General features: G+C 52.0%; 1 protein-coding gene across 1 annotated transcript; it reads right to left on the bottom strand.

The window, feature by feature from the left end:
- Nucleotides 1-9,623: 9,623 nt before the first annotated feature.
- On the bottom strand, nt 9,624-27,511 carry CIMAP1C (ciliary microtubule associated protein 1C). The gene is made up of 4 exons (XM_065411615.1): nt 27,394-27,511; nt 25,963-26,073; nt 25,250-25,360; nt 9,624-10,099 (listed from the first exon to the last, which is right to left on the bottom strand). Exons 1-4 carry the CDS (start codon nt 27,509-27,511, stop codon nt 9,624-9,626), a joined length of 816 nt encoding a protein of 271 aa, XP_065267687.1.
- Nucleotides 27,512-27,900: the final 389 nt, after the last annotated feature.

Raw genomic sequence — 27,900 nt, 5'->3', positions numbered from 1 at the left:
TCCCTGCTCTGTGACTTGAAGCCTTCTGCCTTGGTCTTTTTATCACACTCACATTTAACTAGTTGCCCAGATCCATCCTTAGGTCTTTTTCAGCATTTCACTTTTCATCCAGCTGAGGGGCTGGGTATAAGAACCCAGAGATGGACAGAGTCCTCTGAACCAGCAGCTCTTGTCATCCCTCTCTGCTACGGTGTCAGAGCTTCTCTATGACTAAGCTTCTTCAATCCCAGAGTGTTCTGGCTGGAGTCACGGTGGATAATGTTGTAGGAATGCTGGCTTTGGGAGAAATCATAGCTACTCCATTCCCGGTCTCTCCCAGCAGGGGTCGCTGAAGGGCATGGTACATGAGCCTTGACTTTGTGAGGTGCTCAAGTCCCAGCTTCTCCATGCAGGAGAGGAACCAGCCAGATTCCCTCTGGTGTAAATCAGCATAGCTCCATTCACTCCCATGGCAAGTCAGTGGAGCTGCGCCAGTTTACCCCAGCTGAGGTCTGGCCCACTGCAGGCAATGGTACAGGAGCCCTGGCTGTGAGAAGCTCCCAAGTACGCCAGTCACAATGGGAGCAGTCTTAGCACAGGTCACAGTAGGGCATGCAGAAGGAAGCCTGCCCATGGATGAGGTCCCAGCCTCATCCAGCAGGATTCAGAGGCACCAGTGGCAGGGCGAAACGGTTTATTTCTGGTGCAATGTTCATGCCTTCACCACACCAATGGAGTGAAGGCGCATCCAGCTGTTCTATACCCTGCGGACCCAGTAGCAAGCAGTCAGGGTAGCAGCGGGAGTGGCTTAAAGGGACCAGGACTTCACACTCTTCATATCAAGGGAAGAGAGTAAGCAACACAGGACCCAGCAATCCAGTTTCCATGTAAAAGTCTGTGACATTTGTCAAGCCAGACGTATGTGGATGTAACTAAAGAGTAAATTCTTGTTCTCAGCAGCCGAGAGGACATTTGCAAAGGGAAAGCCGTCTGTACATTGACACCTGCCCCTATCCAGTGCTCCGCAGTGGGGCCAGCTCTGCCAACATCCCCCTGCTCCTTCCCTGAGTTCACCTGTGAAACTCGGAAGGTGGAGATTAACTAAGGGACGGGTTCTGACACTCGTATTCACACTGACTAGGACTTTGCCCCATTGATATCAATGGGAGTCTTTGTGAAGTCAGGTACTGATCACTGGGAGGGTCTCTGCCCTGCAGTCCGTGGGATGATCCTGTGCAGAGGACACTGGTTGGTCTTTTCGGGGTGGATTTGTGAGGAAAATTGTAACTGGTTATTATTGTTTCATGACTCTAGACTCCTTGGCATCCAGAGGCACACTGCAAACAGTGCACCGTGCCACTGAAATACAGCCCCCTCTGGGCTGGGAAGTCAGCAGCTGACCAGCTCATGGCACAGAAGCGCAGGAATGAGGAGGACACTTTGGCCAAGAGTGCTGGGGCAAACCCACAGAAAGTGCTGGGAGATCTTTAATGCCCAAGCCAGCCAGCCAGCACTGCCAGTGCACAGGCCTTATCCACAAGGCTCCTGCACAGTACATTGCATGGAGCTTGGTTTAATGAGCTCAGAGACATGAATGGATGAGTCATCCCTTTTTTCTCCCTGCCTGCTTCTCTTTTCTTCCTTCCCTTTCAGTCCTTTTTACTTCTCTCTCATCTCCTCCCGCTCTCTTTCCCTTTCGTTCTTTTCCATCCATCTCTCTCTTTGCTTCTCTCTCCAAATCTCTTTTCCGCCTTTCTTTCACTCCCACCATACTTCCCTTCTACCACCCTCTCTTACTCCCTCGTGCCGCCCTCCCTCTCTCCTCTGTTCCCCCATGATGGATGGCAGCAATCACACCCGCATCTGTTGCCTATAACAGAAATCTACTCGCCACCATGCCGTATGGCCGCCGCCTGTGGCATTCAACCCCCGCAGGACAACCCCTTTGCAGAGCACAGTGACACGGCAGAAGCTCGCAGGCCCAGTGCATCGCGGGGAAAGGTCACTTGTCCATCAGCATCTGCCTTGATCTCTCATTCATCACCAATTTACAATCCCAGCCCATCAATCTGTATTTAGCTCACTTCTCACTGGTGCTACTTGGCCATTTCACGGCTAAATCGGCACCAGCCAACCAGGGGAAGTTGGCTTCCAGCCCCGAGCCCTGCCATCACTTGGCAATTGAACTGGCATCTTCTGGGTCCGGGGATGGATCAATGTCATGTGTGTCGCCCCCACACCTGCTATCACACTCCACGGGGCTAGGAGCTTTCAGCCCTAGGCATGGTAAAGAAACGGCTTTAGTTGCGCTAATGATCTCCTGCTGGAGATGGATGAAGCTCAAGCAGCCCTGATGATTCTATTAGATCCCTCAGCTGCCTTCACACCACTGATGGTGGGGATTGGGCTGTAGTCCCTAGCTGGGGCAAAGAGTCACTCCAGCGTAGCTCTCAGTGATCCAAGAGGGCACTCCCCAGACATACTCGAAGGCAGGGTACCACAGGGCTCTATTTTGTCTCCCTTCCATTTCAGTGTCTATCAAGGCCTTAAGCAGCATTAGTGAGGAGGGCTGGGCTGGGGTGCCATTGGAATGCTGATGACACACCCAGCTCATGTATGAAATTGGCACATGGAAGAGAGCTGTCTGGCTGCCTCTCAGACTGGGTAAGGCTGATGTGAGGCTGTGGGCTGGGAGAGGAAACTGGAGGGGCACAGCAGAAGGAGAGCTTGCCCAGGGTTACATACAGTCGCAATTTGGGGGCATGTCCAAACCCTGGGGTATCCAGACAGTAGTAGTGGCCCGGCCTGCTGTCCTTCAGCTGTGCATGGCGGGAAGCATGAACCTTTCCTCTGAGCTGCTGCCTCTTGGTGCCAGGCCTCTGCAAGGCACCCCACGTGGGGTGAAAATGCCAGCCAGGGCAGACAATGGCTGCCTGCTTCCTGAGTGGCGCTTGTTGCTCCGAGCGCACTGCACCTCCGAGCGCACTGCACCACAGCGCAGCAATTTGCTTCTGATGTGTGGAATTCAGTCCTGGCTTGGGGCTCTGGCTACCCAAGGGACCGTGCTCAGCGGAGGCGCTCAGCCTCCCAGCACCCAGGCTTGGAAGAGTACGGCATTTTCTGTAAGATGCCCTTGACTCTAGAACTCTCTTGGCCAGAGCTCAGCTCTGTTAACATTCAGGGCATCTGGTCCCATCCAGTCTCCCAGGCCTGGTCTACACTTAAAACTATCGATGAAAAAATTCTTCCATCCACTTAGCTGCCAGCTCTCAGAGAGGTGGATTAGCTGCATCATCAGAAAAACTCCTTCCGTAGCTTTAGGAAGTGTCTCCACTATCTACGATGCTACAGCCACAGGTGTACCGCTCTCATGGCTGCTGTCTAGACATACCCCCAGGCTTTCTCCCGAAGGATGGGCCAAGGGCCTTCGCTGTAGCGGGTTGCTCTTGATGATGGAGCTTGCAGCAGTTATATGGGCTCAGGGTGTGAGGAAGTGGGCTATGCTGTAAGCTGGCTTGGCAGGCAGAGTGCATTTTCTGAGGGATATTTAGCCCTTTGCTCTGGTTTTAATGTCCACACAGGTGCCTAGTGCATAGAGAGGCACTTCGAGTAGAGTCAAATCCGTTCATAAAATTCAGCCCCCAAGATGTGTTTTGTTTATCATTATAGCACCTAGAAGGCCGAACTGAGATCTTCATTGCGCTAGGGGCTGTACATAGTATACAGGCTGTAAGCATAGTGAGGTACAGGCCCTGCTCCAAAGAGCTTACTAGGCAAGAGGTGAAGGGGAAACTGAGGCACAGAGTGGGCACATGCAAGCCAGTGGCTGAACTGGGGCTAGAACCCAGATCTGAGTCCCACTGCGTTGCCCCTAACTACTGGACCATGCAAAATTTACTCACCGACTGCCAAATGGAGATGTAAAAACTGCAACCCCAGATCAGCCTCACCCTTGATTTCTGTTTTAATCTACTAGCCCATAAACACAGCAGCTGCAGCTGCTCACCACCAGTTCATCCTGGTAACATCAGCTCCAGCTCCTTGGGAGGGCATGGCTGCAGCTTGCTCAGTCTTGCTTGGTCAGAGAGCCAGGTTGCACACTCTGCCTCCAGGGCAGACATGGTATTGTCCTCTGGCGTCCCTATTGGCTTCTCTCCAGCCCTCCCGAACCATTCGTCACCCACACTAATCACAAGGCTCTCGCTCTGTAGTGCAGAGATACTGGAATCATTTAAATGAGCGCCTCGAGGCAAGGGCAATGGAGGATGCTTAAGCCCAGGTGAGGGTCCCCTGGTAGTGGGGGGCTGTATACAAGGCCCAGCACTGCAGGTGAGCCAGAAGGAAATAGTGGGGGAGAGGGGGAAAGGAAGATGCATAGGGCTTGAGCCTTACATCTAGATGGGAGGCAGAGGCAGTGTCAGGCTTTCTCTAACCTCACTGTGAGCTGGCAGCATTCACATGCAGAAGGAAATACTGGCCCTGCTGAAGCATGCAAGGGGGTTAGGCACCCTTCCTGCGGCTCTGAGCAATCAGCACAGCCTCAGCCCCATTGATAACTAGAAGAGGGTGCTGGTGGCATCTGCACGCTCTTCTTAAACCCCTCAATGCAGCCTTTTCAAGATGCACTGACACAGGGAGGGGAGGCAGGGAGCTAGCCGAAGCTTCAGGAAAAACATGGTGCGATGCTGCCATCTCCTGGAGGACAGCTCAGATCTCGTCAGTAAAATTCTAGAGGCTCGATCCTCCATGGAGTCACAGTCTCGGTGCTCTGAACTGCTCTGAATGAAGCTCAGCCAGGACTCTGGTGCAGTGTGTCTCTCCCAGGGCCGTAACAAGGGCGAGGCGAGTGAGGCACTTGCCTCGAGCACACAAAGTCGGGAGGGCGCAGAAAGTGGTGGAGAGGGGAAAAAAAGCTGCTGGCAGGCACAGAGATATTTACAACCCAGGTGATCTCCGCCCCGGCCCCACCTGCCGCGCCCCACGCCTCCCCCGAGTGTCCCCTGGCCCCGACTTGCTCCCTCCCCCCCCCCCTTCCTGGCCTGGAGCAGAGCAGCTCCATGCTGCCTCCCTGCAACAACTGCTGCCGCAGGGTCCTAGTGCCCCCCATCTCCCCTCCCAGGGCAGACTGACTCTGAGCCTGCCCTTCCCCCTCAGACCCTTCCTTTTCCGGCAGGACCCTCCAGCAGCACAGGGGGGCCCCCCCGCCCGCGGTCACCGCTCCTGCCCCATGCTGGGCAAGGAGGCAGCCCCATCCCTCACCCCCAGTGAGGCAACAGTCAGGGGCAACAGCAGGGGAGGAGGAGCACGCAGCACCGGCACCCACCACGGGGAAGGCGAGGGAGATTCCTGGACCTGAGAGGGGCCCTAGGAGCACATGCAGTGACAGTGGTGGGGGTGAGTGTGCTGCTGGGGGAGCAGGAAAGAGGGGCTCCTCCCCCAGAGCTTGCTGCTGCCAGCAGGGAAAGGGCTGGGGGGAGTCCTCCTCTCTGGCCCCTGTCCCGGAGCAGCCTGTCTGCACCCCAAACTCATCCCCAGCCCTGCCCCACCCCAGAGCCCACACCCCCAGCCAGAGCTTTCACCCCCCACCGCACCCTCAACCCTCTGCCCGAGCCCCTCCAGCATCCCAAACACCTTATCCCCAGTCCCAGCCAGAGCCCTCATCCCCCCACACCCTGACCCTCTGCCCGAGCCCTGAGCCACTGCAGCACCCCAAACACCTCATCCCCATTCCCAGCCAGAGCCCTCACCCCCCACACTCCAACCCTCTGCCCCAGCCCTGAGCCTCTCCCACACCCCAAACCTCCCATTCCCAACCAGAGCCCTCACCCCCCACACTCCTACTCTCGCCCTGAGCCCCACCCACACCCCAAACCTCCCATTCACAGACAGAGCCCTCACTCCTACTCTCGCCCTGAGCCCCTCCCAGACTCCAAACCCCTCATCTGCAGCCACAACCCACTGCCCTCACCCCTGCACCCCATCCCTCTGCACCCCTCCCATCCCCAAACTCCCTCCCAGAGCCTGCACCCCAATCTCCTGCCCCAGCCTAGGGCCTGCACCCCAGACCTCCTCCCTCACCCAAACTCCCTCCCAGAGCCTTGGGTGGGTGGGTGGGGGGGCAGAGTTTGGGTGCGGGCGGGTTCTGGGCACCACCAAAATTTCTACAAACCTGCCACCCCTGATCCTGCCCTGCAAACCTGAACGCCCAGCATTCTCAGGACACATGCTGATCCCTAGTGGCCACTGCTGATATCCAGCACCTCCCTCCTCTCTTAACCTGTGAGTCCCTCTCTGGATTGGAACTGGACTGGAACCAAAGACCATCTTGGAAGCAACATTACCAGCCCAAGCAGTCAAAAATCATGAGTTAGACCCCCCCAAAATCACAGGCTCTACCGCCGCCACTTCATTCATTCTTCGGCGGCAGGCCCTTCCCTCCAAGAGGGACCGAGGGACCCACGGCCGAATTGCCGGCCCTGGGGGAGGACGCAATTTTATATTCTTACCTCGGGCGCAAAAATACCTAGTTACGGCTCTGGTCTCTCCTCAAACACACTTTCACCAGGGCAAGAAGCCTGCTCGGCTTTGGCGCTTCCTGGGTCCTACCTTGGAGCATTCAGCCCCCTGTTCACACCGTGGGCTCCCCTCGAGTCCACCTAGATGGAACACCTGGAGAAGCCTTATATGCCCCCAATGGGCCATGCACCCCAATTTCACAGTCAGAAGTGATTCTCAGCCAGCGTTGTAAAACAGAAGTCTTATTAGTCGTTGGGAATACAGCGTGGAACAGATCTTGTTAGCATAGAAATCAGGAATGTTCAGTAAAATCCATCTTGGGGAGAGGGAAATAATCCAAAGCCCAAGGCCCTGGTCCTCCCCTCTGAGTCCCAAACCAGGAAGCTGACCCGCTTCCAGCAGCCCAACTTCAGACCTGCCCATTGCCCCTCCTCCATCCTTTGTCTCTCTCTCCCGGGCAAACAGGTCACCTGGTCTGCACCAACACCTCCAGCTGTATCCATTTCACTGCAACCTGAGCAGACATTCCCCCCAGTGCAAATCACTGCTATTCTCAGTCGATAGCATTTTATCCCATTTCCCCTGGTGCAAATGACTGGGCAAAGTGCAGGGCAAACGGGGCGTCAGGCCCAAGGAGCTGGGGCCCAATCCTGTCAGGTGCTGAGTGCCAGCAGCTCCTGCAGTGGTGCTCAGCACTTGGCAGGAGGCGCTCCTCAGCCCCGCTCAGGATCAGGCCTTCTATCTGTTGCTGTCATGAGTTTTAGGCCCTGGGTGCGGGAACCATGTTAGCACCTTGCCATTGAGAGCTTAGGTCTAGCACACTTCCCTAGAGTGCTGCTAGCACAGCTTCCTTGGCCAGAGGTCAATCATCGGGCTGTCCTCTGCCAGTGTAATGGGCATACAGCTCCAAAGCTGACCCTGATCTCAACATGCACGCTGTGTGTGCAACCCCACTAACACACAGCAATCGCTGTATCCTGGTTAGCAGCTGGCCCACATACGAGGATACGAGCCCATTATTACTGTCAGATGAGGGAGTTGCTCCTTTAGCTCAAGTTGTAGAAGCTCATGTTTTTAGTGCTGGCAATCTGAGGTTCAAAGCCAAGCTGGCAGGGTCATTATAGGTACATACATGCACTGTATACACACCTGCTTACGTACGCATCTCAACTCAGACATAGCAGCCCTTTCTGAGCCCCTGGCACCTAATCCCCACCCACTTTCCTTCTACCCGGCTGTAGGGCATTCTCTCCTCAACAAGCTGACCTCCCAGTCTGTCCTACTCATCAGCTCGTGTTGCCCTCAATTCCCAGATGCAGAGCATAGGTCTCAATGGGAGTCTTTCAGTGACTTCAATGGGCTCTTGCTCAGGCCCATGGTAGGGAATGAGAATGTTGGCACTAGATCAGATAGGCTGGCCTTTGTACCGGGTAAGTGATGTCAGCTGACTCACCCAGGATGCAGGCCTGGTGTCCCTCTCAAGGAGGCTCTCAAATGCCCCCTCCCCACGAATGTATCCATTGATGCCCTATGTTAACTTAGCACCGTCCACCGGTCCCCACTACAAAACCAACCCCCGCTCCACCTAGCCTGTGCTACCTGTGGATTGCAGGCACAACAAGATGTCCTGCACCCGCCTGGCCTTTACCTTGGTCAGGCAATGAGCAGGATGTGCTGTTTGGTTCTGACGTGTCACCTGCTGTAGCTGTTCCTTAATAATACACTTGGCTGCCTTGCTTGTTAATTACCACTCCCAACCCCACCAAAAATAGATCATTGAGCAAGGGCCCCAACTGACTGCGTGCAAACAAAGATCCAGGAGAGGGGTTTCGGTGTGGCTAGTGGATTCCATGGTGGCCTGGCACAGTGCTGCAGATTGGAGGCACCTCATTATGCCCAGAATAAACACCACAGGCCTGGGAGTTGGCAGTACAAGCTCCCCTCAGAGTGCCCCCTCCCTTCCCCACCAGATGGCCTGCAGCCTGACATGGAGGAACTCCCCTTCAGAGAGGTTCTGTGACCTGCCCACTTGGTCCCTGGCCTCTCCACAGGTGTCAGCGACATTAGAAAACCAGCAAGAGGCTCCTGCAGAAGGGTCCAGGACGTGACTGACTCAGGGCACATTCTGTGCTGTGCAGCATCACTGCTTGGGGGTACCAAGAGGACGGTCTCCAGCCAGAAATGGCCAGCAGAGGATTCTCCGGGGGGGGGGGGGGAACCCCGGCAGGCATAAAGCCAGGGGAGCTGGCAGAGCAGGTTCTGCAATAGCCGCCCCTCCATCCCAGCGTAGGGGACATGCCAGGAAGGGAGACAGGTTGGGAGCAGGCTGATGATATAGTGGGGCAGAGCTCTGATATGCTAATTCTCCACTGGCATAAGGTACCTCAGGGGCATAAGTCAAAGTGCCCCCCAGAGCTGCTGAATCAGGAAACTGTAACTGTCTCCCTTACAGGGCCTCTCTGAGCAAAGCTGGAATGCAGGAGAGAACGGAGCCTGTCGTGTGCAAAAGACAGTCTCCTGTGTGCCACCTAACCACCCAGAGAGCATGTGCGTGCCCTGCCCACAGGGGATCCTTTGGTCACACAGCAGCTCTCTGCTCCAAGCGTGTCGGGAACCAGCTCCTTTAAAAATACATCGATCAATATTTATCTGGCTTTAACGATGGGTTTCCTTATTTGACCAATGCTGCGCCTGGGAGGGGCTGGAAACCCCGATAATATTGGAACATCACAGCTCAACTCCTCACCCGATACGCCCTAAAACCAGGCTAAAAATTAACAGGCTTTATTGATTTATTTTAAAAATAAAACAAAGGAGTGAACCATTCAGTGACATGCGGGGGAGGGGCGAGGGCCCAGGGATGGGGAGTAGCAGTGGGCAAGTGCAGTCATATCACACTGTGAACCTCCCAGACAGAAGTCAGAAAGTCTCAAGCCAAGAGCCAGATCCATAGCCCACTGAAATAAACAGCAGTCTTCCCATTGACTTTGCAGGGCTTTGAATCAGGCCTCAAGTGCGCTGTAACTGCTAGGGCTAACATGCAGTGGTATGCTGGTGTCACATGATCACGGCCCAGCTTGGGGGCCTAAGGGTAAGAACAGCCCCACAGCCCAGAGTAGCGGCCTGGCTCACTCCATAACATCAATAACCAAGGGGGTGAGGTACTCAGAGTGACGGATCCCCAGGCTGAAATCCGGGGCCCTCGGCTTGGTGATGGTGACACGACCGGTCTTGTAGTCTGCCGGCCCTGGAGTAGAGTCCCTTACAAACTTGTACTTTCTCCACATGCTGTAGGCAGGTTGCCGGTGCAAGTAGACATTCGGTTCGGGCACAACAAAGGATGCTGGGCCAGGGACTCTTGCCAGCTCCTCTGCGTTGCTCCACATATCCATTTTGGAGGCCATGCTGTAGCAGGGGGCAGATGGCTTGATGGGAAGTCCGGGTCCCAGCATCCCTGGGAGGGTATAGGCATTGGGAGCTGGGTTGGGATCATTCTCACGGTAGCGAGTGCGGTCGGCCAAGGAATAAGCCGGTGCGTAGGGTTCCCCCTGCGGATGCACCTTCTCTGTGTGGTATTCATTCGGGGCAGGTGTGCTCATCAAACCTGGGAGCCAAGAGGCAGTTTGGGATCAATGTTACTACGGTACAGTTGGATTCTGCCTACTTCCGAAGCTGGCTGCACCCTGAGATGTAGGCTGGTGCCCGTTGTGGGGTCATGCAACAGGCCTTTGGCCACTGCAGACCTCACTTCAAACGTGGCTTGCATTTCAAAAGAGTTTCTGTCTTACTAGAGTGTCTCTGGCCTGGAGAAATGGCAAGGACAGAAGTGAGGTGGATTGGCAGAGCTGTACATGGGGGACCAGCAGTCAGGGTGCATTCGTAGAGCTGTGGGGTGGGATGCTAACAGGGGAGGGCATTGTGCAGTACCAGGTTTACCAGGGTGCCAATGGCTCCATGGCGCCGGGCCCACACTCAGAAGGGGCCCCTAACACCCACTTCCTCCTCTACCGCAGCACTGCAAGAGGCCGTGAGGGAGGGCAAGGAGCAGCACCCTGGTTACCACGGCGCCCAGTCTCCAGCCCCAGAGAACACCTACCCCCGGCCCCCCCGGGATATACTGTACACTGCACCAGGGCCCTGCCACATTGTATCACCCGCACCGCGCCCAGAGACAGGCAAGGAGGCTCCAACTTTCATGCTCTGCCTACAGGGATCCAGCCTGGGAGCTGAGAGCCCAGGGGACCTTGGGAGCAGTAGTTCCTTGGCCAGCTCCCTGCCTGGAGAGTAGGCCCTGGAACAGGGAAGGAACTACATTTCCCAGCATTCCCTTGGCAGCTATCAACAGGAAAGAGAGGGGGAGGGAGTGGGGAAGCTGCCAGAGCTGGTGAGACCCAATGCACCGGCTTGCTGTGAATGGAGAGCTGGCTGCTAGAAGAGGGTGGTACTGTGAATGGGGAACATGTATGCACAAGGAGTAGAAGGCTTTGGCCCAGATATCACCCTCAGAAGACTTCCTCGGCTGGCAGCCCCCAAAGAAGGAATTGGGTGGAATGAATGGACAATGCGCCTCTATCTGAAGCCTAGCAAGGGAGGTATGTGGACCCCACCAGGAAAAGTTAAAATGATAAGTAAGAGAGGGAAGGCTTTACCAGAGGACCTGGGCAGCTTTAGGTACAGTACCAGGCACACAGGAGGATGTGACTCTATTTCCACTTCTGAGACACAGAAGCAGAAATTGGCTTTTCCTTTCCAGATTTATCTAATATTCAGGAAGGGAATCTAGCACCTCCTTTCCAGATTTGAACACCCTCAAAGTTCAGGAGCACTCCAGTTCAGTTTGGACTCTGTTACTTCATTTCTCCCAAATCAAATACTGATCCACTGTAATTTTTGCTGTAGGAAAAGTAGGATAAAATTGAGCAACAAATGCTGGCTCTTCCCAATCCTAACTAGGACCGGAATTGCTATTTTCAACAACCATTATTGGTTTTTTGTTTTTGTTTTTTAGTTGTGTTTGTTTAAAAAGAAGATGACAGTAATATTGCATTGGCAAGTTCCCCACAGAAACTAAGAGTGGAACAAAAGAACAGCAAAGGCACCTCAACTTTTCCTTATTATGTGGGACAGTCTCACAATATGGATCCAGATATCATCCAATCACACAAACTGCAAATCGTTCCACTTTACTGCAGTTCTGTAACCATGCAGGAACCATTCTGTGCACATCCAAAATTTCTACTGTATTCAGAAGCACCTTGCTTTTGTAACTATACCACCTGGTATTTTCAAACCTTGTAAGCTAAGCAGGTTTACATTTAGTAATTGGGTGGGAGGCCTCTCAGAAAAAGTTAAGTGCTGCAGGTGTTGATTATTCACTAGGTAACATGAGTCCCTCCTGTTTACAATAGTAAACCAGTGCACCATAGTTTTAGAATGCACTGTACTCCTAGAGTCTAGAATTAGCTCCTTTGCTTCTTTACACAGCCCATTAAAGACAATGAAAAGACTCCCACCTACTTCAACAGGCTTTGGGTGGAAACATGGGGTAACTCCACTATCTTCATAGAGTACCGGTCCCACAGCAGAGCGGGGTTGTGTGAGCTTGTTGCAGAGCTGCTGCTCAGGGATGGGGAATTTCCAGGCACCCCAGCCTCGGAAATCATCCAGGCTGCATCTTCTTCACTACTATGTGTTAGCTGTTGGGTGCATAGGAATTGGGGGGCCCTGCTGCAGGTGATGGGCATCTCAGGTACTTAAAGCCTTGGCCTAGAGTAAGGAAGCACCTAACTGCAGAGTCTACAGCTGCTTAACTGAGGATTAAGAGTCCCTAGTGCCACCGTTGCAAGATTCAAGCATGCTCACTCTTGGAATTGCCACCCCTCCCGCAGCTAGTAGGTGCACCTGTCTAAGGCTGGCCTCTGGCAATTGGCCCTATGGCTGTAGCCAGAGAAGCTACAGGTGGCTCTGTGACTACTGGGGGCCATTAAGCTAGGAGCAGATAAAGAAACTGGAGTTAACCACAAGAAACAGAGGTCACCAGTAGGACAGGAATGTCAAGGGGAGCAGGGAAAGTGGAAGCAGGTCAGGTTTGCAGGGGGAGAATAGGACCAGCTGTCTGGGGAGCACATTCAAGGTAGAAGGGAAACAAGCATGGGGAGAGGTGTCGGTGATCAGGTAGTGGAATAGCACGTAGATGGGAGCAGAGGGGAAAAGAAGGCTGGTAACTGCAGGTTTCCAGGAGCTAAGTGCTCACTGAGCAAGGGTTGGAGAAATGATGTTTGCAGGTGGCTTGTTCAAATGGCAGGATGGGTGCTGGGGGAGGAATTTGTCAGAAGTGATCAGATTTCTGCTGACTGTGGAACTTTATTGAGCTGAGACCAGAACCACGTACAGTGGCTAGTGAAATAGGGTGGTACTGGAGACATGACTATAGAATGTCAACGAGGAAGGAGATAAAATCTGTGGGGAGTTTCCCTTATCATTATGAAAGTTCTGCTCACTGTGGACACTGGTAAACCCATATGGGTGTACAGCTCAATGAGAAAAACTGGGGGCTGAGGAAGCTGGGTATGGCAATACATATAGTTAAGCAGAGGCGTGTGATCAAAATGAAAAATGTCTCTGAGATTCAGTACTGGGTATACTATGGCGCCAATGGTGCCGCCACACCAGGCCCACACTCAGAAGGGGTCCATAATGACTACATGGGGGGCCCACAAATATGTTTGGCACCAGACCCACAAAAGGTTAATCTGCATTGTGCATCAGCCCTGAGAATCAGTCCAGACCCTCAGCTGGTATAAATCGTTGCAGCTCCATTTCATTCAATGGCATTATACCCATTTACACCGAGGATCTAGCCCAAAGTGTTTAAGATCACTTGCCTTCATGCTGCCTGGCACTGGGCAAAACTCACATATTTCAATGTTTGAATGACATTTTCAACCATTAAATCACAGTTAGTTGCCAGAGGGCTTTGTCAGATGTTGTGCTACCTGCAACAGCTTCTGGTACAGTCTGGTCTCTCTCTTGTCCTGCCTTTCCCATAGTAGCCCCATCCCCTCTCCCCATTGCTGCACCAGCACTCTGCCTTCTCATTGGATTCATGCCCTCTAGATCCCCTTAAATGAGGCTGTAATGGTCCGAGACTCATCCCTGCGGCACCTCCTGCTGGCATCCTGGGAATTAGCTCTTTTTCCTGCTTTGGAGCGCCCTCTGCAGGCCGACATCTTGCTGCCGCTGGGCCCCCATATCCCTTGTGGACCCAGGTGCCCCTTTCCACTGGGGTGCTGCCCCCTGGCAGTAACCCCACAGTCTCAGGGTCTCCCCCTTCCAGGGGAACCCCCACCCCTTATCCCCACCTTGCCTCAGTCTTTAGCTACTGCCCAGTCTCCATCTAGTCCCCATTCACTGGGGCAGACTGCAGTATATAAGCCACTCATCACAGGCAAGGGGGGTTTGGACCTGCTGCCTCTGCCTACTCATGGGCTGCCCCCTACAACCTCAGTACCCAGTTGGCCTTCCACTAGGCCTGCAGCCTGGGGGGTTTCCAGGCCAGAGCTCCCCAGCTCCTCTTGCCTTCCCCCAGCCCTGCTTGACCTCAGGTACACTCCCCAGCAGCTAGGCCCTTCTTGAGGGAGAGTGTCTGTCTGCTTCTAGCCCACTGCCCTCTTATAAGGGCCAGCTGGGCCCTGATTGGGGCGTGGCCACTGCTGAGGCTGCTTTCCCAATCAGCCTGGGCTGCTTGCCCCCAGCCACAGCCCTCTCCCAGGACTGATTTCAAGCCCTTTAGGGCAGGAGTGGATGATCACCCCCCTACAGAGGCAAATTGTGCATTAGCTGTCTCCTGCCACCTGATACTATAAACACCTGAGGACTCCAAGAAAATCTCATGCTGCCATCAGTGTTTACATGTGATTCCTTTAGAACACATTTTCAATGGGACTCACATGTCCAAAAGCAATTTTAGAAGCCCAGAAGACAATGCACTCCTGTACTACCCCAACCCCATGCACAAGAGTTTAGATGCACTAAGAAATCTATCCCACCCTTTGTGTTCCCTGGGACCCATAAAGGATTCTGCCCAGCTCCCATTGAAGTCAATGAGAGCTCCATCCATGATACAAGTCAAATATCTCCTCATATGCTGGCTAACCAAGAAGATACTAGCATACCCCTTAGTCAATGGAGAGTCACGACCAAGCAAGTCCCCTCACTATATAGCGCAGGGGCCCACCCAAAGGTGTGCTGATCCCTGGGAGCAGCCTACTGTTCTGGCTCTAGTAGAAGGGAAAGGGGCCTGCGCCAAGGACAGGAGGAGACACCACCTGGGACAACCCCATTTCCAGCTCACAAAGAGGAGCTGTTCCAAAGACATGGATCTGGGACTTCAGACCAAGAGGGGCCAGGCACTGCCTTAGGGCTCAAGATAACTGCAGCCTTCCTGGGCGCAGGGGCTGCTCCGACCCTCGGAGGAGTCACTGGGGCATTAACCAGTCAGCCAGGGCTGTCCCATTGTACATGTTATTGATGCTTTCCTGAAGAAACCATCTCAGTGTGTTGGATTTCCCACTGACAGAGAGCACCGCCAGCAGGCAATGCCGACCCCTCCAACATTGCTCGGCACCCTGCTGCTCTGGGGGGCAAACAGCTGCACAGTGTTTCTCACACATGCACAAGTGGTTTTCAGACACAGGCTGGCCTTTCTGCCTTCAGTACATGTCCCCGCACTCAGGGCCAAAGGCCATTCTTGGAGGGGGTAGCCAGATGCCCAGCATCATGCCCTGATGCCACAGCATTCAGGAGATGGGTTGGTAAATGGCACATTCCCAGCCCTACTCTCTGAGCAGTGACTGTGTGGGCTCCAGGAAACACACAGCAGCCCTGCTCTCCACTCCTTGTGGGGGCCTAGGCGACTCTCTGCGCTGTGGTTTTCTAATGCCCGTTCCAGTGCCCCAGGGCCCTGCAGCATTACAGTGAAAGAGCCAGAGCAGGCAAGGGCATTGCAGAGGCCAGAGAGAGCGGGTGGCACGTTACTGTCTATTGCCAGGGAACCCAGTAAGAGACCTCCCTCTCCTGCCGCTCTCCCTCTGGGGTAAACGTCGCCATGGAGCAGGCTCGAGGGGGTCGGGGCAGTGACACATCAGCCCAGACAGGCATGAGGCCGAGGGGGAGACACCCACTGGGCCGTGGGAATGAGGCGACGGCCAGGGACACACGGATTTGCTGGCAAATCCCTGTTTATTATGCAGCAGAAGCCCGGCCCTCATTCCATCTTCATCGTAACGCGCAGGCCACGGATAGGCTTGGGCCGGGTGACCAGTCAAACAGGGTCCTGCCAAATGACCCCAAACACAAGCAGATTCAGGGAGGGGCCAGCAGGGCCCTTGGCACCTCCACTTGCATGGAAGGAGGGTCAGAGGAAACAGACCAGGCCCTGGTCTCACTGACGCCAATGGGAGCCTTGCCATTGATTGCAATGGGGGCAAGATTTGGTCAGTACAATCCTCACCTGGTTCCATTGCAGCCTGAGCCTTAGGGAAGCCTCCTGCCTCTGCCCATGGTGCTTGACAAGGGACAGCTGGGACCAGCATAGTGAGTGACTCTCCAAGTGCCTGCCTGCAGATCCAAGGTGGCAGTCAGGAACCTGAATGCTCATCACCCTCATTCATCTCTGCCTTCTCCCTGGGCCCCTCTAATGGCCACATGGGCAGATTCTCAAGGCAAATCCTTATTAGAGCGCCTCAGATTTACCTTCCTACCTCTCATCTAAGAAGGCCCGGAACAATATACCCTCCTTTGACCACACAAATAACCCCAGCTCTGTCCCCATGACTCTCCATCGTCTCCTCTCCTTTCACAGGTCTGTCTGCACCGCAATGATTTAATCCATATTTGTAGTGTATGTCTCCATTTTGTTTTGTGAGCACTATTTTGGTTGTGAGACTGTCCAGCACCTTCCCTGTTGTCTCTTTGCCTCTGTCTTGGACTAGGATTCCAAGAAGTGTTGACAATACAGAGCAATCAAGGGTCATGAACCTGGAGGGCCTCCTGCTGAAAGGCAAGCACCTTGGACAATGAGCTAGCTACCGCCCAGAGAAACCCATCCTTCCAGGTGAGATGGTAACCAAGCAATGGATCACCTGACAAGGGACTTGAAGTGACTGAGAATGGTCATCTGACACAGGGGACTGCAGCTTTATAAAAGGAAGCTCTCTCACCAGTCATTTTCAGAGAAGGAGAGGAGAGAGACCCGAAGCTGAAGACTGAGCAGGAGGAGAGGGATGCAGGAAGGACTTGGGACCCCTAAAAGGGTGGCCCAAAACCCAAAGGGCTCTCAGAGTGGTGAGGACACTGGAAGGAGGGATGCAGGTTTGTACAGATCTCTATATCTCTTGTGCTTTTTCTATGAGTAAAGTAAGTGTGTGTAAAAAGAACAGGAGTACTTGTGGCACCTTAGAGACTAACAAATTTATTTGAGCATAAGCTTTCGTGGGCTATAGCCCACTTCTTCGGATGCATAGAATGGAACATATATTGAGGAGATATATACACACATACAGAGAGCATGAACAGGTGGGAGTTGTCTTACCAACTCTGAGAGGCCAATTAAGTAAGAGAAAAAAACTTTTGAAGTGATAATCAAGATAGCCCAGTACAGACAGTTTGATAAGAAGTGTGAGAATACTTACAAGGGGAGATAGATTCAATGTTTGTAATGGCTCAGCCATTCCCAGTCCCTATTCAAGCCTAAGTTGATTGTATCTAGTTTGCATATCAATTCCAGCTCAGCAGTTTCTCGTTGGAGTCTGTTTTTGAAGCTTTTCTGTTGCAAAATTGCCACCCGCAGGTCTGTCATTGAATGACCAGACAGGTTAAAGTGTTCTCCTACTGGTTTTTGAATGTTATGATTCCTGATGTCAGATTTGTGTCCATTAATTCTTTTGCATAGAGACTGTCCAGTTTGGCCAATGTACATGGCAGAGGGGCATTGCTGGCACATGATGGCATATATCACATTGGTAGATGTGCAGGTGAATGAGCCCCTGATAGCGTGGCTGATGTGATTAGGTCCTATGATGATGTCACTTGAATAGATATGTGGACAGAGTTGGCATCGGGCTTTGTTGCAAGGATAGGTTCCTGGGTTAGTGTTTTTGTTCAGTGATGTGTGGTTGCTGGTGAGTATTTGCTTCAGGTTGGGGGGTTGTCTGTAAGCGAGGACAGGTCTGTCTCCCAAGATCTGTGAGAGTGAGGGATCATCTTTCAGGATAGGTTGTAGATCTTTGATGATGCACTGGAGAGGTTTTAGTTGGGGGCTGAAGGCGACAGCTAGTGGTGTTCCATTCTATGCATCCGAAGAAGTGGGCTGTAGCCCACGAAAGCTTATGCTCAAATAAATTTGTTAGTCTCTAAGGTGCCACAAGTACTCCTGTCCTTTTCCACAAACATGCCTAAACTCTACTCACCCCCAACAAGCCAAGAGCCTGTGAACCCCCAGGGTGGGGTCCAGTACAGCAGACTGGTGAGTGTCCGGCAGGGTGAAATCATCAGGGTTGCAACATTCCCTCATTACCGTTATCTGGGAGCTCCCAAACGCAGCACTTCCCACAGGCCATGACCAGACTGTGCTCGCCGCCTCTGTTTCTCTCTCCCTCTGAATGGGCTGCCCCTCCGAGACATCTGTGGTGAGTGAGTCAACTGGCTCCAGGCTGCTGTGCTCTTGAAGAGCACTGACTGTCCCCTTCTCCCACACAACGATGCACTGGGAACAGAAGGGCTCCCAGGCCCCGACCTGCACAAGCCATCAGCTGCTGTTTATTTCCTCGCCCCCCCACTGGGACGATGAACTCTTCAGTGAAGAAGCTAAAGCAGCAGCCCGCGTAGCTCAGGTTTCTCTGGGCCCTAGCAGCTGCACAGAAATACAGGCCATAGCAATGCTGGCCACGGTGGCTTTTCTGCTCAGCATCCTCCCCGGCTGCCAGTTGTTTAAATAAGGACCAGAGCAACTATTGCTGCTTGGGTCCAGCTGGGACGCTCCACTAACTGCTCTCATTACGGGTATCAGCATCTCCCCTGGGGCTCTAGTGCTGGCCCCTCAGTCTATTCTCCTTGGGGACCTCCTGTCTTCATCTTAGCTCTTCAAAGCCCTTCTATGCAGAGCCCACCACCTCTGTTCACTTCCCCAGGGAACCGATTTCATCTCTTTCTCCCTGAATGCCCAGCTCACTTCAGCAGCAGGATCTTCACACCTCATTGCCTCTTCCAGCAAGAGCCATGTTTTCTCCTGAGGAACAGTTCCACGCTCCTGGTGACCCCTCCGGCCTGCAGCTCGGCTGCCCTGCTTGCTACTGACCTCCCCAGATCGAGCAGAGCTTGGGGGGGGGAGGCGGTTCTAAACAAGGCCCATATTAGGCACTGAGGGCTGGATGCTGTGCTGGCGTGACTGTCGTAGGTGCCGAGTGAATGGCTGAGACACATTTGTGCACCCTGCCTTAAACAGGCATCCCAGCCCTTTGGCACTGACCTTTAAGAGGCTCACTGAGTAAGCGCCACAGGCCAGATGAGTCAGTGCACTTGGCAAGTCAGATCATTAACCCCCAAAAGGGTTTGCTGGGACAGACACAGCGGGTCATATAATAGATAACACGACAGAGGTGGGAGAACATCAGCAAGCGCAATGGTGGCACATCCTTCACCTCCTTTGGCAGCATGGACAGAACCTTCAGCGTTGGCATCCTCTCCTCCTGGACAGCTGGGAAGGGGCAGAGGATGTACCATCTGATACCAGACTGAACTGGAAGGAGGACTACATGCCCAGCAGTGGGCTAAGAGCAATAGGAGTGGCCAGAACCTAGCAAAAGCCCTCTGAGCAAGCTACCAGATCCTTACTAGGTCCAGAAGGTCCTCAGCTCCTGCACTGCTTGGTTTGCATGTTGTTGTTATTAGCCATGTATACAGCATTGCAAGCCTAGAAGGACCTTAGGGAAATGAGGCAAACAAATTACAGTCCCTGCACCATATAGTTTATAGTCTAAAGACACAAATTGGTGGGGTACAGCTGGGATGACGTGGAGACAGGTTTCAGAGTTTAAGGACCAGAAGGGGTCTGTTCAGGGACCAAGTCCAGCAAGGAAATAAGAGGATAGGACAGGAGGGCTGTCCAGAAGGGAAAAGGAGGAGGGCCAGCAGGGTACAATGATGGAGCTGAGAATGCAGGTAGATGGAGCCAAGGAAGAAGTTGAACGTGAGCAATACCCTCCCCTATATTTCTGTATCAATGCACACCAGCTGCCACATCCCAAACCATACATGACATATGGGTGTCTAGAAGGCCACTTAGGGCATATCTGCCTGCAGGCCAAAGGCATATTCGTGTCTGGAGATGCCATCATGCACTGTCAGCACAGGAGTAGACGAAGCTTTCTGGACGGGATGTCGCTCAAGATGTGAGATAATCTGGCTTCCTCTTTGCAGGGTTATGCTCAGGGAAGTAGCTGTGCCCTTGTGGACTGTGTGGTTTCTGTGGGGAGCTGGAAATTATATCATCTGGAACAGCAGGCTGTATTCTGACAAGAGCCTTGGCTTGGACCCATACTCACAGGCATCCCTCAATTACCCAATCATGAGTTGTGGTGTTCTATTTTTCTCTGTGCCTTCTGGGTCCCTGGGTTGGAGGCCTCTTGGCTGAAACTCTTGGGGTATCTTCCCTCAGATTTGGTCTTTGGCCCAAATGGATTTGGGGGAGGGGGGCTCTGTCAGTCCTGGAACAGAGGGGTCACAAATGGCATGCAATCTCTTCATCCAGGAAAATCAGCCCCACATCAATGCCCAGTTCTCAGAGGGTAACCGCCACAGGAACTGACTATAATCAGAGAGCAAATTCTCCTGTGGCTCACAGGGCTCCCTCCCCAGAAGCTGCCTCCATACAGAAGCTTGCCTCACCCCAAACTAACACCACACAGCATGTCTTCACAAGACCAAATGTTTGTTCCCATGCTAAACAATAAAGAACTTGGAAGACTATATGTAACAGGGCCACCTGCCATAACATTATGATGCCTATTTAACAGGCCAGGAAATTGAGCAACCGAGGGGTTGAGTGCCTTGGCCAGACTCACTCAGGAAGTCTGTGATAGAGTCAGGAATTCAACCCCAGTCTCCCAGCACCTAGTTTTGTGCCTTACCCGGCAGACCAGCCCTGCTCCCTCATGTGGGCACAAATATTTGCAGACATCAGAGACAGAGATGTCAGCCATTGCTTTGGGATGTGGGACAGCCAATTCTCATGCACAGGGACCTCAGGTCCCTCTCCCCACAGTTATTATAACAGAAGGCTCCACTGTCAAATATACTGTAGTGGTGTAGGATATCACCACTAAACTCTTCAATGGCCTTGTAATTCATGGTTGCTTATCTTTAATTCAGTAGCTAACCTCCAAAGTTCTTGATTATGAAACTAAAGCTACATAACCCTCTTGGATTCCTTGACATTATTTCCACGTGGTTTGCACTGGTGTTGCTGTCTGTTCATTCAGGCAGCCACATACTCAGCCTCTCCAAGTCCCCTAGCTTTAGGAAGATGAGGTGTTCTGGATTTACTGAACAACCCAAATTGGCCCCTGCCGTTATCCCTTCCCATTCCTCTGCATAAACCAAACCCTACAGGGATTTATTTGCACATCTGCCCAGCTGCTTCTAACAGCTACACAGAGCCACAATGTTTCCCATCACCTGCTCCCTGAGCCGAGACAGGGAACGCAGCTGGATACAGCCAACAAAATTCCAGATGTGGCTGTTGTCAACAAGCCACATGTGTTTGCGGGGGTGGGAGTAGAAGCACACAGTCTCGCTCTCTCTAACACAAGTTGAAATAACATATGCTAAGATTGTAAGCTCCTTGAGGCAGAGACCACCTGTTGGTTCTGTAGATGTAGAGCACCTAACATAAGAGTCCTTGTCTATGCTCCTGGTCCTGGTCCTGCTCCTCAGCACTATTATTGTTGTTGATTGTATAATTAGTAATAATGGCATTTTTGCCAGTTTACTTTATTTGATGGCAAATTCCTGTGCTTAGGAAAGCCATAGGTTTAGAGTTACTGTTGCTAATTGTCCAACAAGATATGTCTGGTAAGCCTGGATAATGGCTGGAGGGGCATATGCATCTATGGGAAGTTTCTCAATGTAATTTTTTTCCTCCCATTAAATACATTTCTTGCCTCACCTCATGATTCCCAAAGAGGATGTGGAGGTCATATGGGAGAAGGCGTATCTGCCCTCTCTAAATAATGTTAAAAAAACAAACAACCCTAGAGTCTGATTCAAAGCCCATTGAAGTCAATGGGAATCTTTCCACTGACCTGAAAGGGCTGCAGATCAGCCCCCGATTCACCAAGAGGAGAGGGTAAAGGTCTCTCCCACTTGTCTACCAAATGGTGGGTGTGATGTTAAACAGGCACAAGGCAGCAGGGACACTCTGCAGAGCATCTGTTTAATAAACATTAGGTGACTTGGGGGCTTGTAAGTTGGAAGCTGATAGCCCTGGTTAGAGCAGGGGGAAGTACTGAACTGTAGCAATGCATGTGGAGCCTGGCCTCCAATAGCCCAGCTAGTAAGTGACTGTCCTCCCCAATAACATTGCTAATGCACCACAGTGCTCACATAATTCTGTTGCTCTTCCAGTCTTGTGTCTCCCACAGCTCTACCAATGCACCTCTCTCTGAGCTGCTATTCCAGTATCGGGGGCCATTCCTGAACAGCACTGAAGGTGTGCAGAGTGTTCCTGAACATACCGAAGTGATGATAAACTCCGGTGGTATTAGGGTGACCAGACGTCCCGATTTTATCGGGACTGTCCCGATATTTGCTTATTTGTCCCATGTCCCGACCTACCTTCGGTCGGGACGCGAATTGTCCCGATATTTTGCCTCCGCTCACAGGCGGAGCGGAACCCAGAGGAGGCTCGCGCCCCCCCGCCCCGACTCCGCCCCCTCCTTCCCCCATTGGATCCCTCCCCAAATCCCTGCCCTGGCCCCGCCTCTTCCCCAAGCACGCCGCATTCCTCCTCCTCCCCCCTCCCTCCCAGGCTTGCGCTGATCAGCTGTAGGGCGGTGCAAGCTCTGGAGGGAGTGGGGAGGTGGAGACGGAGTGGAGGCAAGCTGGTGGCGGGGCGGGGCGTGGAGCTCTGGTGGCCTTTTTTTTTTTTCTTTTCTTTCTTTTTTCCCGCTGGAGGGAGCGGGGAGGTGGAGACGGAGCGGAGGCATGCTGGGGCGGGGCGGGGGAGGGCGTGGAGCTCCGGCCGTTGTTGTTTTTTTTGCTCGCCCCTGGCTTTTTTTTTTTTTTTTTTGCCTCCCCCGCATCCTGATATTTCACCTGTGTAATCTGGTCACCCTAGGTGGTATCATGCTAGAACAAATGCCCGCTAAGGACTAGGATGAGACCTTCAACCTTGTGTAAGTTGCAGTCAATGTCGTATTGAAACCCACGTCTGCAGAGAAGACAGGCTAGTGCATTTACTCACTGCAACACCATGGTCCCTAGAAAGTCTAACTACATTCTGGCTCCTTCATCCCCATGCGTGGCGAGACTTCGCAAATGTCATTGGAATTCCAGCTAGGTTACGAAGTGCAGGCTCAGATCCTCCACTAATGTAAACCAATGTAGCTCCATAATGGAGCTAGGCTAATACACACCAGCAGAGGAGCTGGCCCAGTGAGACTCAATGGGCCAGATTCCACAATGCTGTAATGAGCTTGCCCTGGGTATGAATTTGGCCTGCTTGGATCCAATATGTTAGTTATTTTTGCTAAAGCACCCAGAGGGCTTGGGCTATCGGATGCCAAGAAATTATGTAACTAACTACTCTTGGTGCGAGTGTGTGTGATACTAGTTCTGAATGCTCTCAGCATGTTCCATGCATGCTGCCTGTGACGTTGGACTCTATATGATTTTATGAAAATATGCTAATGTAACTGGAATATGCTTCATGCAAAAGGTCTCTTGTAAGGTATCATTACAAAGCTTATAATCTACTGAGTGTGATCATACTATTTGTATAAATGTACCACTCTTGTATCTGAAACTAGAAATATGAAATATAACTCTAAGGGCCTACTGTAATTATGCAAAGTGTGGGCCATTAATGGTGGTTTGGAATCTTGATGACTCCCATTAACCAGGACAATTGACTGCAGATGGGTGTGTTTTATCTGTAAGTCTTCCTGTATACGTGCATGCTGGCAAGTGGGTAATGAAGTCTTACAATGACATGTGATCATGTCACCTGAACTGGAATCCATCTTTAACCAGGTGCTTTTCCATTGAGAAGGGGTGGTGGGAACCCAGAGGGACAAAGGATTCCCGCCTTATGCAAAAGATATATAAGTGGGTGGAACAGAGAAAAGTGAGAGCCATCATGAGGAATCCCCTAGCTACCACCTGAGCTGGAACAAGAGCTGTACCAGGGGAAAGGATTGTGCCCAGACTAGGAAGGCTGTGAAAGAGACTTATTGAAACATCTTTCAGGGTGAGATTTTATCTGTACTCGGTTGTATTACTGTTTTAGGCTTAGATTTGTGTGTTTTATTTTATTTTGCTTGGTAATTCACTTTGTTCTGTCTGTTACTACTTGGAACCACTTAAATCCTACTTTCTGTATTTAATAAAATCACTTTTTACTTATTAATTAACCCAGAGTATGTATTAATACCTGGGGGGGGGGGCAAAACAGCTGTGCATATCTCTCTACCAGTGTTATAGAGGGTGAACAATTTATGAGTTTACCCTGTATAAGCTTTATACAGGGTAAAACGGACTTATTTGGGTTTAGACCCCAGTGGGAGCTGGGCATCTGTGTTTTAAAGACAAGAACACTTCTGTAAGCTGCTTTCAGTTAAGTCTGCAGCTTTGGGGCAAGTAATTCAGACCCTGGGTCTGTGTTGGAGCAGACGGGTGTGTCTGGCTCAACAAGACAGGGTGCTGGGGTCCCGAGCTGGCAGGAAAAGCAGGGGCAGAAGTACTCTTGGCACATCACTTGGCAGTTCCAAAGGGGGTTTCTGTGATTCAACCCATCACACTGCCTTCCAGGGTTTGTATGGTGGGAAGCACAGCAGCCGCAGCTTTTCAGAGCCAGAGAGTCCATGGCAGCAGGTGGGGAGCCTGCGTCCTCACCTGCTTTAAAAAGGAAACTGTCCCCCACCTGGTTAACAGCTGCTAGGTGGAGCAGCAGCTGGTTCTGGGCCTGATCCAAAGCCCATTGAACTGGGCTCTTTCCTGATGCATGGGTGTGCCCCTGATTAAGCTCACACGGGGCTAGGGGAGTGGGAGCCAGTCAGATGGGTGAGAGAGTTGCTGCCATTGGCACCAGGACAGAGGTAGGCAGCATGTGTGACAGGAACTGTGATGCCAGCACTCAGGGTTACTGTAGGTATCTATGGGTGCACTGTCCTAGGGACCTAGTCTCCAGATTCCTCCCCAAGACACTGGAACAACCAAAGAAGACAAGTCCCCCAGAGAAACCTTCTAGGTTTCCCACTTAGCCCACTGCATGGTGGGACAGCACTTTGTGGGCTTAGGGCATGCTGGGCAGATACTCACACAGTGCAGACATGATCAGAAAAACTCAGAGTTCTGTACCTCACTTAATTTTAAGGAGTTCCAAGTAACCTGTGACACTACACTCATCTATCTGTCCATCATACCCTAACCATAATGGAATGCACTGCAATAACAGACCAGCCATGTTTCTGCTACTCACTTAGACTCTTCTCTCGGTTCTGTATGTGGAAGGACGATGGCTTCCACCACCCAAAGCGGGAGAGGTGAGGGTCTACGAAGCAGGCACCAGGACTGACTGTGTCAGCCAAGACTACAAGAGAAAGGAGAAGAATCCAGTTCCAGAAGTATCAGCTCACAAGCTACATCTGAGAGATCTGAGCCTCAGCTCACCATCTTGCACTGGTTCGACTTTTTTGGTCCCTCTAGCTTCCCTGAGAGCCCTTAGAACTGCGATTCTAGAGGGGCTGGGCATGATAGCCACATGTCTTCATGCTGAAGATTTTGTCCCTGACCAGTGCCAGAAATGGGCTGGTAGTCCCTGGGCTGGTAGCACCACATGAACACTCCTACACTCTGCTACCATTTGGGTAGGAGGCATCCAAGAAGCAATGCATTTCTCCCATAGGGATTGTAGCACATGTCATTTATCCTGTAACCTTCGGTAGGTTAGGTGCTCAGTCCATGGACACTTGGGACTAAGACCATCCACGTGCTGGTGAGGTGCTGAGTCCATGGGCCTTTGAGGCTTAGTCAGGTTGTCTTTCCCTCCGACTACGGAGTTTCAAACTCATTTTGGACTTTTGTATGCTAGGGAACGGTGGGCCAGATGTTCAGCTGGTGTAAATCACTGATGTCAATGGAGCAACACCAGTTCACACCGGCTGAGGATCTGGCTCCATGTCTGTAACTCACTTTTCTCCGTGTGTTTTATACGCATCGTGTAGGCTGGTTCTGCGAACATGGTGAAGTCGTGATTCCTGATGCCAGTGCAGGGCTGCCGGCCATATTTTCCGGCTCCTGGCCCTGGAATGCAAATGGAAATGTGAATGTACAATGTTAACATGAAGAGAGGAACGAGCCAGCCCCCCTTTAATTTATATAAAAGGTTCAAGCAGAAGAGATTCACGCCCTATGCTCCTTGTGAAGCTCCTTTCTCCTCCTACCCATGTATCATCTCAGTCCAAGACAAGGAAGTGATCTTGTGACTAATGTCCCCTAAGGTCTTTAGGCCCCCCTGCTCTAAACCCTATTCTTCAGAGCTTAATAGTGAGGGTGACCATGCTCTAATGAAAAGGTCTTTAGTCTCCCACCGGCCTTGTATCCCGTTCCCTGGCATGGGGATATAATTATGGGAGTTACCAGAAGGTTTACCCTGAAGGAGTTACCCTGACCAGAAGGTTTCTATCCTCCTGTTCTCCAGAACACCATGGCATGGGTGTTACCGTCCCTAACGAAGGGTATCACCTCCTCCCCCTTGTCACTCCAGGGCACAGATGAGATAATCTCTGCCCTCTGTATCCTACAGCCCCAGATGGGAATGTGACTGCAAAGGTGACTGTCCCATACGGTCGTAGCTTTCTAACCTTTCCATCCTGGAAAGCACCTCTTTGTAAAAGAAAGATTACCTGATGGACCCCCCAATCCCAATACTCCAAGTTCTGTTGCTTGACTGTCAACTATGGACTACCAGGAAGGTCTCTGCAGAGCTCTGGCAGTGATCCATGGACCATCATTTGAGATCCACTGACCTAACAAGAAGGCCTCCAGCCCCTCTGTTTCCTACCCTCCCAGGCTGCAGATGACCTAAAGGAGTTACTCCCTGGTTTGAATGCGATTACTTCAGATTTTGCACAAGCCATAGTGATAACCAGATGTAACCAATTCTCCATCAGCCCGAGGAGCCATTGGCATCCCCCTAAAGACAGGTACAACCTAGAGATGCTGGTTCCCTGTGAACTCTGGCTTTGGCCTACAGGACCTAGTCCAGCTCCATACCTACAAGCTTCTCCACTAGTCCCTTTCCCACCCCCCAGGTCTGTCTTTATATCTACAGCAAATCCATCTATAAAAAGGCTCACTTGCCTGCCTTAGGATGAGAAGTGCTTACTATTATTAACTACTATTATCAGCAGCACCATCTATCTATCCATCTGTCATCTTGGGATACTGTACTGGGTAATTCCCATTTATTCTAGGTACTCTTCCATCTATCTCTCTGCCCAGCCCCAGGGTATTGGGGCAACTCTTTCACTCCAGCTGGAGCAAAGCTGGGTCAGGGAGGGCTATGTCTTCCCTAACGTGCTTTAGTTAGAATGTGTTTCCCCAGGTAAGAAGTTCACTCACCCTTGATTTTGGCACTGATTGGTGGGTACTGCTTGACTTCCCCTGGTGCCGTGGCTGAGGTTCTACAGGTGCTAGCACCATAATTGCCAGCTCGGCTGGGACCTTTAGACTTGGACATCTCCCTTGGGGGAGGCCTCAGGGAGTCTTTATAGCTTCCGTCGCCAGCAGTTACCCTGGAAACACACGCCAAGAAAACACTAAATAAATAAACAAAGCTCTGCGGCACCCGGGCTCGGCTTCTTGCTAGAGGGACCGGGACACTGATGAACCTAAAGGGCGGCATGACAAAGTCAAAGCAGCCATTTGCAAAACGTGTGTGGGGAAAAGACATGCTCTGCGTTAACGATCAGTTTGGACCAGTGACTTGCGTTGCTGCCGCTTCAACTTGGCCAGGGATTAGAAGCTTAATTTAAAAAAACAAAACAAAAAAACAACACCCAGATCCTCAAACTTGCCTTCGACTTCTTTTTTTGGACCGTAAACGGCAGCCCCTGCTCTGATTAGCCC

Source organism: Emys orbicularis, chromosome 10 (genome assembly GCF_028017835.1).
Source record: "Emys orbicularis isolate rEmyOrb1 chromosome 10, rEmyOrb1.hap1, whole genome shotgun sequence".
Lineage (NCBI taxonomy): Eukaryota > Metazoa > Chordata > Testudines > Emydidae > Emys > Emys orbicularis.
This window is presented reverse-complemented; position numbering and strand designations above follow the sequence as displayed.

What these genes read in the sequence shown, in the direction of transcription:
- CIMAP1C (XM_065411615.1), bottom strand. Translation starts at nt 27,511, where the DNA reads ATGTCCAAGTCTAAAGGTCCCAGCCGAGCTGGCAATTATGGTGCTAGC. An exon ending in TATAAAACACACGGAGAAAA is followed by an intron (nt 25,361 to 25,962) that starts GTGAGTTACAGA and finishes TTTCTCTTGTAG; the next exon opens with TCTTGGCTGACACAGTCAGT. An exon ending in GAACCGAGAGAAGAGTCTAA is followed by an intron (nt 10,100 to 25,249) that starts GTGAGTAGCAGA and finishes CTTGGCTCCCAG; the next exon opens with GTTTGATGAGCACACCTGCC.